This window comes from Cavia porcellus, unplaced genomic scaffold (genome assembly GCF_034190915.1).
Source record: "Cavia porcellus strain 051 isolate PalLab524CR breed Dunkin Hartley unplaced genomic scaffold, mCavPor4.1 scaffold_37, whole genome shotgun sequence".
Classification (NCBI taxonomy): domain Eukaryota; kingdom Metazoa; phylum Chordata; class Mammalia; order Rodentia; family Caviidae; genus Cavia; species Cavia porcellus.
Genome location: NW_026947520.1, coordinates 9264721 through 9283968, shown reverse-complemented (window position 1 = coordinate 9283968; position 19248 = coordinate 9264721). Strand labels below are relative to the sequence as shown.

Here is a 19248-nt window from a genome sequence, read left to right as displayed (position 1 = left end):
ATTCCGTATCTGCAAAGCCCCTCGCAACCTCCTTTTTACCCTCATATCCTGCTCATCACCTTCACTTTCTCTGACCTCTGTCTTATAAGGAGGAACCTCATGAGTATACTGGTCTCCGGCAGGTAATTCCGAATCATCCCCCACCTCACCATCCACTGATTCACTTTTTACAGTTCATTTTATTAATATGTGTTCATCGTACAAAGTGATCATCACAGTCACCACAGGGAATCTGTATCTGGACCTAACAGACTGAAGAACTGAGGTTCTTCTCCCGTGCTCTTCCCCTCCTTTCTACCCTCCTTCCCCTCGATGTTTACAAAAGCTTTGTTTCCGTTTTCTCCCTTTATGTTCTCTTTTTAAAATCCCATTTCCCTTCCATCCCTTCCCGTTTCCCAACTCTTATCATCCTCCCATTTGAGTGTTTCCGACTTCCCATCTACCCGCCATCTTGTTCCTTGGGGGCGTCTCACACACAAAAGAAGCAATGAAGTACTTAATCTTGAGTGTCTGATTTAGTTCATTTAAAGCTACGGCTTCCAAGTGCATCCATTTACCTTAAAATACCTTGTGTTTGTCCTTCTTTACGGCAGAGCAGTACCCCATCATATATAAACACCACATTTTCTTTTACCCCTTCATCCATCCATGGGCATGTGGGTTGTTTCCAAGGTGTAGTGATTCTACATTGTGCTGCTGTAAACATGGTTATGGACACATCACTGTGACAGGATGGTTTTAACCAGAAGGGGAGTGTTAGGGTCAAATGGAAAATTCTAGTTCTAGTTTTTTGAGGATTCTCCCTACAGCCCACCCGAACCCCCTATAATGTCTGCAGCTAATGCAAAATCTTTCCAAGCATTGCCTATGCCATTTCCCTGATGGGCCAGGCATCCTGCTAGTCTTTGGGGTAGGAGAAATGACAACCTAGACAACAGGGTATGCACAATAAAGGTATCTAACTCTGGAACAGCGGCCCATCTCCTAAAGACTCAGAGATGATGATTAGGTGGATAGGGCTTAGGTCCCCCAACCACATCTGCAGTGCAGGTGCCTGAACATCTGGAAGGGATGATTCTTCAGCCAGGGAGCGCAGTGAATCATGTGGCCAGCCTCAGGTGTGAGGCACCTTGGTGTTCCTCAGCCCAGCGGCTGTCTGAATAAGCCACATGGTACACAAGCAGAAAAACATGTGGCTGTTGACTTTTGCAAGCACAAAGCGAGAAAGTGCAGACAGTGCTTCGTGTCTCCACCTTCCCGATGTTTCACAGCCTCCCAGGGACTCAGAACTTACACCCACAGTGATGCACAGATGGCAGGCACATGGGTTGCTTTCTTCCATCGGTGTGTTTAAAAAACATTGATGGAGCATCTACAGTATGTAGGGCAAAAAATAAGCAAACATAAGACGTGCTTCCTGCCCACAAGGAAATGGTGGTTAACCGGTGGGCAGCTCGATGGTTATTAGAGACAGATGAGTTTGGGCAGGAAGCCTCGGGGGAGACTTTAATAAAGGTGTGTTGATGTCTGTGCACCCAAGATGTGAATGGTTCATACATGAAGGAGACCCTCATTAGACCACAGGAGTCAAATGTTCCAGAGGGAGCAGGGCTTGGAAGGAATGAGACATTCACTGTGTGCATATTTTGCATTCTCTCTCTCTCTCTCTGTCCTTCTCCTCCTCCTCCTCCTCCTCCTCCTCCTCCTCCTCCTTCTTTTTCTCTATCTCCTCCTCCTTCTTGTTCTCCTCCTTCTTCTTCTTCCTGCTTTCTTTATCAGTCCCTCTCGGTGGTAACTCTTGGCTTAAGAAGAAGCAGCATTCAGCTATTTCTGTAGTCTCCCCCGAGTTCAGTAAGCCTTCTTCATAGGATCTGACACCAAGAGGTAGTGTCCAGTGCGGTCCATCCTCCTGCTGGTCCATGAAACTTTGCACTCACCTTCACGTCTCTATGTGCACTCTGGAGTCCAAGATATTCTGAGGATCCTTATGCCCGCAGGAACAGTTTCTTAGACCTTTATTTGCCTGACACCTAGCACATAAGTGTCTCCTTGCTAGAATGCAGGACAGGCAATCAGAAGAATTCTGCATGGCTATTTAGATGTGTTTAATCACAGCAGGACCAACCCCATCGGGCTGTCACTCTTCTATTTACCATCTTATTTTAGAATAGCAAGGCGTGAACCCTTGCATTCTGGTAAGACAAGAGGCTTATCTCCAGGTGGCCTGCATGGATAGAGCTGCTTTGGCTTTATTTTGTAGATCTCGAAGGCCTCTCTGAAAGTTGGAGTTAGGACCGCATTTCACGCTCCAGTTCAGGCATTCATTCATTCTCTGGCCCAGTACTTGTTAGAGTGTGGAATAGCTTAGCAGCCCAAGAGATAGGTACACAAATCACCATGATAGGCGTGATCAGAAGGGAACACATTACTTGGGAAAGTTCCGTACACGTTGCTCTGAAGGTTCAGGGCAGGGAGAGGTGAGGGCGGCTGGGACCAAGAAAGGGTCGCAGGGTGCGGGGGACACAGCATTGCCATTTTGCTGTGACAGTGGAGACAGGAATTGAGTGTCACAGGTCTTGAAGAGCGGCTGGCTGTCTAACTATACAATCCTAAAAGCATGTCAGTTTCTGTTCCATGCAAATCGTTATTTTGTGGTTACGTTTTTTTTAAAAAGCAAAAGAGAAAGGCTAGAAACAATACAGAAAATTTTTTTAAAAAGTAGGAAATTAACTAGTGTTAATATATATTATATAACTATTATAATTATATAACTGTTAATATATTGCATATTGTTATCTTAGAAGTTGTTCAGGTTACAAGATTCAGGCATGAGAAAAATGACCCAAATTATTATTATTTTTTAAGAAATGCATGGAAAGTGTCAGACATGTTTTTGGTGTGTTAGTGTGTTTTGTTTGTTTGTTTGTTTGTTTGTTGCTGGTGTGTCAGAAATGGCAGCGACCTGTGGCACTGCTGGAGGTCAGAAGGGCTGCTCTGTTTGGAAGCCTCATCTCTTTGTCCAACTTCTTTGAAATCCGAGTTGGTTTCTGAATATTGTTGAAACCCAAAGCCCTCAAAGAGAGACATAATCTCCTTCCAGGGCTGGGAAGGGACTGCAGACTTGGAAATGTTACTGCAAACTGTCAGACACAAAAAGGCATTTGAGTAGACACAGAGGAATCAGGCCCCTTAATGCCCTGGTCAGAAGAACATCTTGTCCGGGGTAGTAATGACTTCTTGTAGTCAAATCTCTTCACAGAAGATCTGTACTGTTTAAAGTCATTGATTTCCCTGGTTCCTCAATCAAATCTGTTTTGCTAATGAAATCTATGGGCTAATTTAGTGAAATTGCCAGGATTAAGCCAACTTTCTGCTGAATGCAATGGGCTTTTTCCCTTAAATGCTATGCATATTTCGTCTCTGATAGAATCTGTATTTGAAGAAATAATGATTTAATATTATGGAAGCAAGCCAGCTCTGAAAATGCTGTCGCTTTTTTCTTAAGAAATTCAGTTTAGCAGAACATGGTGACAAGTGCCTATAAATCCAGCACTAGGGAGGCTGAGGCAGGAGGATCGTTGTGGGTTTGAGACCAGCCTGGGCTGCAGTGTGGGCTCAAAGCCAGCCTAAACTGCATAGTGAGAGCCTGCCTTACAAAGATAAAAGAAAAAAAAATTGAGTTTAGAATGTGATCATCCTGTTTCAATTTAAATACAAGTAAATTTTGTCTTTGACAAAAGAATATAGGGGGAAAAAGAAAGAATTGGGAGATAAAATTGGAGATCAAAAATGTATTGTGACCAAACGTGGTGGTGCACACCTGTCATCCCAGCACTCAGGAGGCTGAGGCAGAAGGATTATTGCAAGTTCAAGACCAACCTAGGCCACAAAATGAGCTCAAGGCCAGCCTGAGCTGCATAGGGAGACTCTGTCTTAAAAAAGAACAGTAAATAAAGAAATAAATAGGTGTATTGTGGATATAATTCTGGTCAGTTCTTAGAAATCTTGGTAGTAAGTCCTTCAGGTAGTAGTTCCTGGAATAGTTATCCCTGAGGACTTTCTAAAATAAGTTTGGAATGACTTGCCAGCCAGTTGTCAAAGGAATAGCCCATCTTCCCATTTAAGAATTAAGGACTTCCTGTGGCCATTGGAGCTACTAGTTAATTTAATCTGATATTCATGTCGCGTTGTTCTGTGTTTCTTCCAGAGCAAGATAACTAAGTAAAAAATCACAACTATCCTAGAACTTTTAGCCATCAGTCTGTGATCCCTTCCAGTGCTTAACAGGAAAATCCCATCAGATACTAGAAACTGACCCCACTGAGGTGTCAGGACTCCTCAGGTGTGAGGTGGAGGCTTGCGGTTTCTCTGCAATCCTGAACTCTCTCTGGGAAATTCAGATTAAGGTTCTTTTGGCTTTCAGTCTCCCAGGCCAGTTTTAAACCCTCTGGGGTGAGGAGCATGACTGAGCCATTCATGATGTGACCCCTCGATCTACAGTAACCGTGTGGTAGATGTTGACCAGGTGATTGCTGATGACTAGTTTACTGCCTTGTACCTCCTCTAACGAGGCATTCTCCCCCTTTTCTCTAAAATACTCTCCTTTAGATGGAACCTTAAATGAGTCCTCTAAGGGATTTCCTTCTAGCTTGTCTTTGAAGTCAAATATTCTTTTGACCATTTGTGCTGTGTTCTGATTGGTTGTTTGGCTTTATCCCCTATTCTGTTTTGATTGGTTGTACTGTGTTTTGTTTTTGGCTTGAGTTTGCTAACCCTGATGAAATGGACAACTAATGTGAACAAGATATTCTGTGATAGCTATTGTTTTCCTGGTATCCTCTTTTGAAGTGCTGTACCAGTTTTGCTGCATTGTTTTGACTGGTTTTGTTCTGTCTTATTTTGTTGGATTTTACTATATTAAAATTATAAATAAATAAGACCCCCTAAGAGTTGGGGTATTATATAGGAAGAGTACAGCTATCTAAAAACAAAATTCAAAGTGCCAAATATTCCAAAACGTAAAACATTGTGAACTGAGAGCCATGATATCACAAGAAGAAAACTCTGCACCATAAAAGCTATGTTCCATGCACGAGTAGGTACTGCCAACAGGTACAATAAATAAATAAATTGCACAACAATTTTTTTATTTAAAAAAATATATAAAGGGGAGATTAAGATGAAAGAGGACATAACAACGCAGGTCAGAACATAACAATTTAAGCAACAAGATAACCTGACATAACAGTAGCTACCGTAGTGTCTCTTTCCTTGAAATATTTGAGTATAACTTCATAAACTATAGCATCAAACATAACAATACAGTGTAAAACCATTCAAGTGGGTAAAAGTATTACAGGGTATTTAGAACCAACTAACAGAAAACGAACAACAGTTTCATATTATCTCCTTGTCTATAAAAAACTTTGTTTATATTATCACATCTAATAAAATGCAATAAGATTCCACATGATAAAACCAATGGAGACAGAAGAACAAAAGTTTGGAGGGATTTCAAAACAAGCTAGTATTAAATCAGCACTGGCTATTATAATATCTTGTTTTCTTCAAAATAACTGTTCATACCATCGCAGACAACCCAGAATAAAACCCTTCCAATTAATGAATGGAAACATTATAAGGCTGCAAAACAATATAATGGCCTGATTACCACATACTTTTATGTATTCTTACCATTTCATACGCTATGGAAACTATTTGGTATTTATGCATGTGAGTTTGATTTATTTCACTTATGAGTATGGTCTCAAGCTGTGCCCATTTATTTATAATTATCTCAATGTGATCCTTCTTTATAGCTGAGTAGTACTCCAAAGTACTCCACAACTTTTTATCCATTCCTCAATTGATGGACACTTAGGTTGTTTCCAAGGTCTGGCTAATACAAACTGTGCTGCTATAAACATGGGTGCGCATAGATCACTGTGGTTTGATGCTTTCAGTTCTTCTGGGAATATGCCTAGAAGTGGAATAGCTGGAACAAATGGGGCTTCTGATCCCAGCTTTTATAAATAAATTGCACAATAATTCTTTAGGACATGGATATGTGGATAAACTACAGAGTCCATCAAAAGATGTATACGCAGTCCAACACACACGCCAACGGTTCACTGTACTAATAAATGTCTAACAGCCCCTATTATGAGCCATCTTGTAATTGTAGAGACCAAATGTAATTTGTGTTAATCTCATGATGTCTCAATCAATGTAGTATTAAAAAATTTATACAAATGTTTCTTTTTATACTATATACCCTTTTTTTTTTTGGCAGAGTCTGTGTATAGATATTTTATGTTTACGCTTGGGTCCCCGCCCAAGATGCTACATTTTCTATGTGGATACAACAAATTGAAAACCCAAAATGCTTCTGCCCCAGAGCATTTTGATCAGGGATACCCAGGCTACATTGGACACTCTTTTTCTTCTGCATGCTGTGGAGCCAGCCCCCTGTGGACCGGTATCTCAATAAACTATGCCCCCAAATAAACTCTCCTCTTTAGACTATGGATACTGGATATTGCATTTCAACAGTAAGAAAATAACTAAGGCACTCTCCCTAGTCAAGGTGACCTTGAGGAAGTTTCTCCTTCAGTCCCTTTTTTCTTCTGCCTGCAAGCAAATAATACATGTCAGTGATGCAGACACATCAATGCTATAGATGAATTGTCTGCAGAAACATGAGAGGGAAATCATGTTTTCCTGAGGAGCCAAGAGTACAGGATTCCTCCACATGCACAGAACTGCTTGTAAAAATTCCCCGGTGCCTGTATTGAAAGCATCTCTCTTCTTTACCTGAACTGTAAATTTCCAAAAGCAGCCGATTGGCTCGAGTCCACATGGCTTGTGAGGTACTCCATGGAATCACTGATTTTGGCATCTCTTTGGCTCGTAAAGTAACACGGCTTTCAGAGAGCAATTGATATTTTTATTGGGGAAGGAAATAACTGAAAGAGGCTCTAGTGGTCTATTAGAGAGGAATTCTGTTGTACTTCTTCCTGAAAATGTTGGCAGATGTGTCCAGCGGCTTCCTAAGAAAGAGCAAAGCTTTCGCTTCTGGCCAGTGTCAGTCAAGAGAGACTCTCAGGGAGTCTGAGAGATTACGGCATCTTTCTTTGTTCATGAGCTCTTGGAGTTCAAGATTATGTGCAGTCAGACTGGGTTCATAGAGCACGCCAGGTACTGGATTCCTCAGCCCTCGTAACTCCTGTGTTAATCGCTGAGATGCAGATAGAAAGATCTAAGGTCTTGTGCCCAATTTCAGGGTGTAATAATGAATCACATATACTGGGGTTGTTCTGTAGGATTATGATGGAGCTGAGAAATATCTGTCACGTTAGTAACAATGGAGCCCCCCAAATCTCAAAGCATAATGTAGTCCTCCTGTGTTAATGGTGATGCTGCTATAAACAAACCTACTTCTCTGCCAGCTAATAAAACACAGCACGTCAAATTATGCGCAGTACTGAATACTCGACAGCTAAAAGACCACATCACTTGATTATACATTTATTACAGTGCACTTTTGTTATTCTTTCAGAAAGCACTTCTCAGGGAAAGAGAAGGCTCCTGTGAGACACAAGGGTGTGTTTGTCAGCAGCACCTTGAGAGCATCTCCTGTCCCTTGTTTTTCTGTTTCATCAGCCCCCCCCCTTGTTGGTTTCCTACCTTATTGTTCTGTTTACTGTGGCACAGCTGTGTCACTCAGCCACACAACCAGGATAGCATGCAGGTGACGGAGCAGTAGTCGGGTAACCTACCCCAGGACCTCAGGAAGATGTTTAGAAGGCATTGCTCTGCGGGTGCTGCTGCATTCTGTGGAGACTCAAAGTCTGTTCTCAAATTTTATGGGTCCCCCTGGAATGAGCAAATATGCATAGCATGGATTGTCATGCATCCTGTAAATATGAACTTGAGAAATACCTTGCAAGCCGAGAGTAGGGAAACATTATCTTTACTGCTGGCGACTGATGATTTACTGAAATCAGAAGGGCATGTTATCCAGACTTTAAGGATTTGTTGAGATGATTGGTTAGGGTGCGAGGGAAAAATCCCAGCAGAGCAAACAACTGGAAAAGCAGAGGTGTTGTGGTTAATGTCAGTGGCCCCCAAGCTTCACACCTTTGTATTATGCAGTTGTGATTGGTTCAATGTCCAGCGCTTGGATTGGTGGTGCGAGTGCTCCACCCACATAGGGGTGGAGCCAGGATGTGATGTAATCGTGGGAAGAAGGTGTGTTTCTCTCTCTTCCGGTTTCACCTTGCTGTTTGCAGCCGCCATGAACTGCAGCCCCGCAATGCCACCCTGCCTTGGAGCCAACTGAGTATGGACTGAAATCGCCAAAAACTCTAAGAAACAAACCTTTCCTTTCCCAGCTTTGGGCATCAAGTATTTTGTCTCAGCGATGAGTAAAAAGTAACTAAGACAGGAGGGTTCCAGATGGTAAGAAAGGACGAACTGTGTACTGGGACATTAAATAGAGCTCACTTCAACCAAAGGGTGCTATCTGAAAGGTGAGCCAGCTGGGCTACGGTTGATTTTTCATTCCAGGCTAAGATACATATAATTTAAGTTTCCATTATTGCAAAAGATATCAGGGACGTTGTCAGTGAAGACAACCAACCGAGATGGTATTGTGACATTTGCTAACCATACTGAAGGGTTATGGATTAAGGTCAGACTCAGTGACCTCATCCAACCCCCAAGTCAAAGTCCAATAATAAATTAGAGCATGGCAGCCAGCTGTGGCCCAACACTGGATGTTATAAATAAAGTTTTATTGAAATACAGCCATGCTTCTTTATGGATGTCTTGTTGATTGGGTATAACAGGAGACTTGAGCTGAGAAAATATCCCACAAATCCTAAAATATTTACCATCATATCTGGCTCTATGGAGACACATTTGTAGTCAGTGTCTTACTTAGGCGTGTGACGCATGAAATAAGAAAGTCACTCGTATTTATTCGAGCTGTGATGATTCATTGCATGGGTAGCCTTGAAATTTTTACCCCTTATTTGAATGTGGACATCATCAAATTGATGATATATACATATATATATATATATATATATATATATATATATATACACACACACACACATATATATATACATATATATATATTTGCCCTGACCAGAGGTGGAGGATAGGTTGACCAGATGTACCAAATTCTGCTGCATCACCCATCTGCAACCTCTGGGCTTGCAAACTTGGAATCTATGCATGGAGAAGAGTGTCAAATGTAGCACTGTCTTGGGGAACTTTGCATCAAGTGTGAATGACATTCACCATGTTTCTTCCATGTGCTTGGCCTCCATTCAGGAGATCTGTGTTATACAGAGTGGGTAGATACCCAAGAGAGGGGGAAAAAGAGAGAAAAGCAGCAATATTTTGTCAAATTTTATACCCAGATCAAGCATAACAATGACTGGCATATGCTCTTGCCATTAAAAGTGCTGTGACCTGCTGGGTGACAGCATTCCAAGAGACAAAAATAGAAGCCTCTTTGGGGAGCAGCTGTTCCTTGCAAGGGCCTGGGAGTCGATTATGGAGGAATTTGCTCTTCGCTTGCCTGGAGAGATCCAGCATCTCAGCCATCACCCTTCTGTGACGGGAACATCATGGCAACCCGCCACACAGACGTGAGATGTGCAAATATGATGATTACTCTATCAGATTTTAAATTTAGACCATGCCTTTTTCTCCGCTCATACATTTTCAGAGGGAAATAAAATAATTTAGATTGCTTGTGCAACCCTCTCTTCCATTTCCCTAACTTTATTTATTCTTTGGAAGTCAGCCCAAAGTCTGTTGACACAGGGCTTCCCAGGTAAAATGTATCTGTTGGCTCACTGTTGAAACTGCCCTTTGAGGTCCTGGGTTTCTTTAGAGCATGAGACATAGTCAAAGTTCTCTGTGTCTCCTAACAGATTCTTTCCGCAGTCAGCTGTGAATATTTCTGGACTGTCCTTTGAAATTGCTGAGGATCTGAAAGGCATGACCTCTGTCCATGCATTTCTGTCTTCCTTGTAGGATGTCTGGACACTAGATCAGAACTGTGTGAGCTAGCCACTGAGACTGTGAATTTCTGTGGAGCGGTACCCCGTTCCTCTCTTTGTGTCTCCTTTGAGGATCTGAGGGTAGGAATTTAGTAGGACTGATTTGTGGAACTGTAGTGCGTACCAGCTACTACTCACTAAGCCACTTTGCACAAAGTTTTCTCAACTGCGAAGCATGTTACCTGTCTTGATGAGTGGCGTGAGGGTCAAGTGAGCTACAGTGTTCTATGTGATTGAATCATTCAGGAGATTTGCAGAGTTGCATTGCTATTCCTGAGCAGGGGAAGTTGTTGCTTTCTCATGTTGCATGGGTGGACCAGTCAAAGTTCCTGGCAGTGACAACCATACCAACGCTGAGGAGCTGGGATTTCAGAGCCTGATGGGCACATTCGGTGCAAGTCCCTTTGCACTTAGAATGTCAGGAAGCCTGAGACTCCAGCCCGTGCTGTCTGACAAGCTCATCACACATGCCTAGAAATGTGCAATCAGGCTGCCTCAAACATGTTTTTCCTGAGGCAGCATGCACTTGGAGGTGCCTGAAAGGATTTAAAAAATATTTGCTTTTTCCATGACAGTTGTAAAAACACTTCTCTGACAGCATGGGCAAACTGCACACATGATCCGTGCTTATTTGATATGTTTGTTTCGTTTCTGAATATTGTTGACAGAACCCCAAAATGAGATTTTCATGATGGTGCACGTAGCTCAGGTCTTCCTGGTTGCTAAGGTTGAGTTTAACGGTTTACAGAAAAGTAGGTGTGGCTGTACCTCCACTAGGGTTTGTGTCTTTCTCTCCTGATTGGAGTGGGGTTGCAGGTTTGGTGGCTAAAGACTGCACAAGAGAAGTGACCCTGTCACCCGTCACCTCCTAGGAGAGGGGCATCGTGTTACCGTATCTGGCTTATCACTGGTGACATTAATAATCGTGGTCACTTGGCAATGGTACTATTTTAACCCTTTCTCCATGCTTTCTGAAATTCACCCAGCACAGGAGTGAGAGGATCAGTTGCCTAAATTGTCTGGAGTTCTATGGAACGTTTGTGTCTTCTGTGTCCCAGCTTCTGGGAATCCAGATTCCTTTTTCACTTAGCCACTGTTGCACATCAAATTCCAAGCACTGGGTGTACCCCAGGTGGCCAGGATGTCACCATGTCCATGCTCTCTCTGTGGACAGGACTCTGACACATTTATGCCTTGTCATGTACACACTTAGCTCTGTAGTTATTTCTGGATGCTCCTATGTCTGTGTTAAACTACATATGCATTTGTGAACAGAAAGAAAATTAGCTGTGTGGGCAACCACCCCAGGGGCTGCCACGCCAGCCTTACAAAGTGACTGCAGGTCGCTGGGGCTGGAGGCTGCAAAGGCAGCTGCTTCTTCCAGCCCTGTGCCAGTGTGGGGGTTGGGGGGCTTCATGCAACTTACCTGAGCAAAGGTAAGATGTTATCACCCACTATCTGTGTGTGGCTTAGAATCCCCTTAGCATCTGGAATCTCTGGCTGGGTGTGCCATTTCAAGGGCCTCTGTATGAATTTTTGCATGGGTTTATTTGTCTTCAAAGCAGAAGCCCATCAAGCCTTGTCCTACTGCAGTCCCTTCCCACAGTCTGCAAGTCTAGAGGGTGGGCAGGATCCCCAGAGGGCACGGCACCTGAGTCCTGCCATCTGCGTCCTGATACAGACATTGCTCATGTCCACAGATTTCTCTACATGGTTTCCTTTTAAACAACCTTTTTTTATCACCTGCTGTCTCATGGGGTTGTGCAGCCAGGTGTGCCTGGCACCATCACCTGGTGAGAACCTAGTGTGCCCACCTGGGGCATCGCCTTATGCCCCCAAATTGGTGCATGTTTTAAATCCTGGGAGAACAGAAAATTTGCTCAATGGCACAGTTCTTCATTCTGCCATTCAGATGTGGCTCTTTGAGTTTCTAAATATGAGGGATATATGATTCTCTTCCGGAAGCGTGTAGACAACTGGGTACAAATTCAGCAGCTGGAAAGCAAGCATAGTGTTGAGTTGTAGAAACCCACAGGCTTTGGAGGTTGTTATGGTTTGAGAACTGGTGGTCAACTTAATGCCAGCTGGATTACATCAGCATGCATTGAGAGAAGATGCTCCACCTGAGGAGGGTTGCCAGGATAAATAAGTGGAGAAGAAGAGAGGTGTTGGAAGGGATTGAGGTGTGAAGGAGGCATTGTGGGTTCTCTTACGAGTTGCTGTGTGAGCTGTTGGTTCTCCTGGAAAAGCTCTGGTCCTCACATCGAGCACTGCTTCCTGGCTCCGGAGGGGAAGACATGTGCTGCCTGGTCTCCAGGATGAACTCGTCACGCTGCTTCCTGGCATGTAACCAACTGTGCTTGTCGTCAGAGGAGCTCGGGGCCTCCGTGTCACTGAGGACAGCTGTGGTGCCTTTCAGGACAGCCCCGCTCTTTGTTGTGAGTGTGACTTCTCGGCTCCAGTGTAGAACCCTCATCCCACTAGCACAGCTCCTTCATCCTGCTGGCATAAACTTTCTGGCTTCCACCGCTGACCCTTGGGTCTTTGTGGCACAAATCCGTAAAAGAGACTGGCGTGAGTCCTTCTTGTGGGCTCTGGACCTCCAGTTGGACTCGTGGAGGCGTTGTCCTGAGCTCTGGGTTTTTATCTGGACTCATGTGGGACATTGCCGTGGGGTTTAGACTCTTGACTAAATAATCTGTGTCGTTGGTGTTGCGGATAGATTTCCTGCATTCTCCTGTGTTAACTTCCGGTGACCATTATGAAAATATTATAAACTTCATGTCCTGATCTGAATTGTTCTGTGTACAACCCCTGACTACAACAGAGGTAGACAGAGCTGGATTCCTATCTGTGACTGTGCCATTGAAAGAGTCACTTTCTCCACATTGTTTTGTCTCAGCCTCAGGCCATGCTTCTCTAACGCAGAGAGAAACGGTGGCACCCTCTGGGGTAGAATTAGTGAGGTGAGATGTCTCTTTCCATCTATAGGTGAGCAAGGAACTTTAACCATTGTGGCTGCCAAGAAACCATCCTTGTGCAGCCTTGTGAGGGAATTCATCAGCTTGTTTCTACTCCTTTGACTTGAGCAGTGAATGCTTATTGATTCATACATAATATGTTTTATATATTCCCATGTACTAATGCTTTTACTATATCATATAAATCCATCATATATAATTTATATACATGCCTATGTATATATGTGGAATAGGGAGGGGGAGGGGAAGGGGAGGAGGAGATGGTACATTTGTGAAAACTCTATGGCCTTGACTGAGGAGAGTGACCAGACTGTGCTTGGCATGTTCACGTTCCTCACGTGGCTCTGCTATTGACAGCTTGAGAGAACACTGCAAATCAGCTAAACCTCCCACTTATTGAAAGAGACTTCTCTGAAGTCAGAATAGCACGCATGTCAGATCATTACCCTCAAAGTGATGTTGAAATGCTCTCATAGGAGGAGGACGTTTAGCTTTCTTTGGAGCTGGCATAGAAACTACGCACTATGGCATGATTTTGTGAATGAATTTTTCTCTGGTGTGTGTGTGTGTGTGAAAGTCCACCATGGAATGCTCTTGCTGATGACAGAATTCAGTTTAGCGTTTGAGTGCAAAACACTGTCTTTTAGCCACGAATTCTTGCTTTAAGATCCCTGAAACTAATGTTAATGAAAATTTGACTTTCTAAATGTAGATGACATTCCTGTTTGCTGTGAGTCATGCATCATATCTCTACTAAGAATTAATGTTACTTTTTAGCTTCATCAATCATTTAACTCTGATTCGTGCCTCCTACCATTTTTTTTCCTGAATCTAGTTGTTTTCTTTTCCACTGATGATCTTCAGCCTGGCTGCCTTTTTTCCAACCTAACTTTTAAAATTGCTTAGATGGCTCTAGACTATGGAATAAAAACAATGAATCGGTTTGCCCAACCATCCCCATGCATAATCTGTGGGACACTGACAACCTGTGAAATTGTCTACTGACACTGATCTACTCTGGGTACCCCACTGTAGACCATCTTGAGACCTCTCCTTGCTTTATTTAATTATATTGTAATTGCTGTCTGTGTGCAAAGCTTGTTTCCTTAACCAGCCATCAAGAGATAGCTTGGAGCTCAGGTAAACTTGATGACAATGGCCTCATTTTGTGGCTTCTTAAAGGCACCTTGGATAATCATTCTGTGCACAGGACACTGGGAATTTTGTCCAACGGCATAGGGCTGTTTCTTCTTGTCCTTTGGCTCTTCTAAATTAGGCGACTGAAAGCAACTTGAGTTTATTGCATTATATTTCTGGAAGTACAAAAAGCAGGTCTTCCTGGTCTAAAAAGCCAACGTATTTCCACAGCTCTGCTCTCTGAAGACTCTACTGGAGAACCTGCTTTTTCCAGCTTCTCGAAGTTTCTTGCTTTCATTTGCTCAGCCTGTTCTACTCAGTGTTGAAAGCCAACAGAGTTCCACCTTCCATTCTCTGCCTACGGTGACAACTTTGGCTTCTCTGACCCTGTGTCTTCTCCTCCCTCTTTCCCTGATAAGAACACGGTGGTGCCATTGGACCCACTGTTGTAACCCAAGATCAATTCCTGGTCTCAAAATATTTCATCTCATTCTCAAAGTTCCTTTTGCTGATAAGGTCCCCAGAATATGAATGTGGATATTTGACTCTCTTACTTAACACATCTGGTGACCAGTAGAAATAAAATGTGTACTGTCAACTTGAAAGTCATGGATATGAGTTGTTGTGGCTTTGGGATTTGAGGTTTCTTACTTGCAAAATCATAGGTCACAGTCAGCATGGTGCTGATTGTGTCTATCATAGTGCTGACTGTGTCTTTTTTTTTTTTTTTTTCTACTAAAACATGCACTGCATTGGTTTGGATGAACTCATTCAATCCATGTAATTGGAGTACTTGGAAGAGTTTGAACTCTCCCTGTTATCTCTCTCTTGGTAATTTTAGGAGGAAAAGCAAACAATTGGGAAGGAGGTATTCGGATACCAGGCATCCTTCGATGGCCAAGAGTGATACAGGCTGGCCTAGAGATCGATGAGCCAACAAGCAACATGGACATATTTCCTACGGTAGTCAAACTTGCTGGAGCATCACCGCCCCAAGACAGGTACTCTGTGTCAAGGTGGTTGGGGTGGTCACTCTCTGTCTCACAAGCTGACGTGGTCTCATTTGCCTTTGGCTAGACTTGATCTCTGTGTCTTGCTGCGGGTGTTGACTAACGTAAACCAAAGCAAAGCATCCTTCTGTCTATCCCGTCATCCCTGTAGGAAACTCAAAGACACTGAATGTTTTAGGAAATGTATTTAATCTATGCATACATAATATGTGTACCTGTTTATGGGGAAGGGTAAAACCATTCCATACACGTACACAACGTGCAGCGGTCAGACCAAGTTAGTTAACAGTTCCATTCCTGCAACCATTTATGAATAACCTTTGGGCTCTTCTGGCTATTCTGTACTGTGTCATAAATTATGGTGGGCCAGAGCTGTGTTAGCTTCTGCAAGCAATCTCTCTCCTGTTTCCTTATTCTCCTGTCTCTGCTAGCTAACGTGAGTTTTACTTCCCTCCGTCCTTTTATAAATGAAAGCTTAGCGACATTCTGTTTCGGTACCTACCTACTGAGGCAAAAAGATCTCAAGTTCACATGCAGCCTGGGGACAGCTTAGCAAGACTCTGTCTCAGAGAAAAACTTCAAAGGAAGTTGTTAAAACAGAGTGTGTGGGTAATCTCTTAATCGCATTTTTCTCTCATGACACGCTCTATTAAAATTATCACTGACCTCCCTTGCATAGTATGTGTGAATGGTTTTTCCCCCAAGTAGGAAAATGCAAAGTTCAGAAGAAGACAGAGGCAAGGTGAAAATCCATAAAGGGAAATCCTGCCCTTGCCCTGACTCCATTGTACCCCTAATGGAGCCCACTTTATCTTGCCTTCACCCTTGTTGGAAAAGAAAGCCACCCCGTTCTTCACTGGACTCAGGTATTTGCGGTGTGGGCTTGTGTTCCCATTACAACACTCAGGGTTGGAGTCTTTCCTTTTTTCTTGGTTTCTTCTATAGATCTCCTTGAAGCTTATGGTAGTAAATTACCCCACAGTTATTATGTCAAGACCGGTCCAGCTGTTAGGTGTTGTCATTCTGCTAGAGACAGCGTATATTAGAGAACAGAAATCTGCTTCCAGAGGTCTTGTGGGAATAAAGTGTTTGTACGATATCTTGTGTAAAACATTTTGGCACCCGCACTGGGTCACATTCTTGTGTACTTGTCCTGGAGGCTTTGAATGTCCCAGGCAGTGTATATGACACAGCCTCACTGTTCTCCTCATGGGATATTCATCAATGCCTGGAAACATTTTTGATTAGTCCATCTCAGGATGCAACCGTCTCCCAGGAGCTAATGCCATAGATGCACTGAACATCCTGCAGTGCACAAAACAACCCATACAACAGTGAATTGTCTTTAAAAATGTGTCTGCAGAGCTGAGGCAGAGAAATTCTGCTCTCAAACTCACTGTTCTATGGAAAAAAAGTGGTTATAATACAAACGCCCTTGAAATCTTTATAATAAAAGCTTCTAGACCATCTCTGCATATCCTTACCCATCTATAAATTTGATCAATAGATATTTTCCCTTTGAGCACAGCTTTACATCTTTCCTGCTAAGGTGAGGAGAAATCAGCTTTGTTGTTTTGTTTGTTTGTTGAGCATTGTGTTAACTTTGTGTATCTCAGGAGAAGAAATTTATTCAGGGAGAATGACCCGAGTTCTTAGCAGGATGGCTCCACTTCTTCTTGGGTGTTTAGTTGGAAGGAGAGAATTTCTGTTGAGAGGACAGCTCCGATCAGTTAAAACTTGGAGATGAGAAAACCTCAGACCCAGAGTTTCTACTTTAGTAAGAACAGAGGCAATCCAGCATTTCTACGTGCATCAAAGGGGAGAGACATGGTGCAAAGGAAGGATTTTTGCTTTGAGGAGTCTGAAGGCTGGAAGAGAAAATAGCTCACTGGATGGACTCCCTGGTGTGGCTACCTGAGATCATCGCCAGTAGGGATTTCTTTCTTCAGATGCACTTCGTTGTTTCGTGTTCACTGAGTACCCTGGCCTATTGAAAAGCTTCCTGTAGCCACCCTGACCAGGCATGTCCAGAAAACTTTGTCTACCTCCCACCAGGGTTTCCAGTTAGGCTCGTTCTGGAAATAGTGCAGGGCAACTTTTTGCGTGTGCTAGTAAGTGCAAGCAGTTGGGTTTTGAAGGAGGAGAAGGAGGAGGAGGAGGAGGAGGAGATGGAGGAGGAGGAGGAGAAAGAGATGGAGGAGGAGGAGGAGGAGATGGAGATGGAGGAGGAGGAGATGGAGGAGGAAGAGATGGAGGAGGAGGAGGAGGAGATGGAGGAGATGGAGGAGGAGGAGGAGGAGATGGAGGAGGAGGAGGAGGAGATGGAGGAGGAGGAGGAGGAGATGGAGGAGGAGGAGGAGATGGAGATGGAGGAGGAGGAGGAGGAGATGGAGGAGGAGGAGGAGATGGAGATGGAGGAGGAGGAGATGGAGATGGAGGAGGAGGAGATGGAGATGGAGGAGGAGGAGATGGAGGAGGAGGAGGAGGAGATAGAGGAGGAGAGATGGAGGAGGAGGAGATGGAGGAGGAAGAAGAAGAAACACCTGGATGTATTAACTTATTAAGATGAGAATCCTATCTTTGGGCTCATTTTTGCAACCAGACACGGTATTTTCATAGCAACATGACCCTTTCTAACTTTGGTAGTAAAGTATTACAACAAGGTATAATTGGTTAACTTTTTTTGAAAACATTAAATTCTGGCTGTAAACTATTCCATGGGGACGGGGGCAGGCAGAATGCTGCCACTGTGGCGAATCAAAGAGGTGAAGTCTTTTGCATTCTTGGCTCCTGAGTAAACTAAAGTGATTTGATCTTTTTTAAGGTAGGAAGAGAAGTGACTACCATAATGTGTAATGTGGCTCCTGCCTCACAGAGACTGGAAAGTCATTTTTAAATCCTCCCAGCAGCTTTGGCTCACGTGATGAGAGAGACTCTTTCACAGAGTGCTCTTCCAGTAAGAGAGCTGGGGTGGAGGAAGAGGAAAGAGGAGCAGGAGGAGGAGGAGGAAGAGAAGAAAAGGAGAAAGAGGAAAGGATTCTTGTTACTTAACATCTGTTCTGCAGAGTAAAACACAGCCATCTTCATGGGTAAAAAAAATCCCACCTTGATCTGTGCCTCTACTTGTAAATGGTCTTGTTTTCTACCCAAATGTGGCAGAGGGCTTAGCAGTGACTACTATAAACATATTTTTCTGGATTATGAAAATAACTTTCTGAATAGTTAGGATGCCGTCTTGCTTACTTCCCCCATTGCTCAGTCAAAATCCTGGTGATACCCCAAGTTAAAGGAGGAAAGGTTTATTTTAGCTCACGGTCTGTAGAGGTTTCAGTGCAGAGTCAACGGTTCCAAGGCAGGACGACATGGCGGAGGGGCATCACAGACGAGAAACAGTTCATGGAGGGAAAAGGCAGCAGTAACCAACCACAGCAGCTCCCCTTTTATGCCTCGTATTCTAACCGGGCTGCACACCCTTGGGGGGGTAGCACTGTCCCCCAGGGTGGGCCTGCCCATTATCCGCACCCTAACCTATGCCAAGCCAATCAGTGGACTAATGTAAGCACACACCCTTGATGCCTTCATCACACAGTCCATTACAATCCCCCACACACTAGATCCAGCCACCTCTGAAAAGCCCCACATGTACCTGCATGAGGCTTTGGAGAGATCTCTACACACAAGCAGCACCTGCTTCTTGGTTTATTACAGAAATATATGCCAGTGCTCTTTGATTTACAGTGGGATTCTTTCCTGGTAAACTCACTGCAAAGTGGAAATATCATAAGTCAGAAATGCATAGAATACACCTAAATTACCAACCACCCCAGCTTGGTCACACAGCTTCACGAAAGGGAACGAGCATCTTGCTTGATCCAGATTGTCTGCTGGAGGAGATGAATGTTATGTTATTATAAAGTCAGAATCTATTAAGATGCATCGTCTTTTAAGTTGGGCACTGTCCATACTTTGTGCGGAGCGTGTTCTCTACCAGCTGTGGCTATATGTAGGGCAGGTGGAGAGGACGTTCCAGGCAGAAGGAAA

The 19248-nt window shown here is 43.6% G+C and overlaps 1 protein-coding gene across 5 annotated transcripts in view; it reads left to right on the top strand.

Moving 5' to 3' along the window:
• Positions 1-19248, top strand: part of LOC100717716 (steryl-sulfatase-like) — a 188675-nt gene that overhangs the window by 150593 nt on the left and 18834 nt on the right. For all 5 annotated transcript variants that reach the window (XM_063243266.1, XM_013145438.3, XM_013145436.3 and 2 more), the window contains one exon: positions 15039-15198. In XM_063243266.1, the coding sequence (XP_063099336.1) occupies positions 15039-15198 (160 nt within the window). The remainder of the gene's footprint in view (positions 1-15038; positions 15199-19248) is intronic.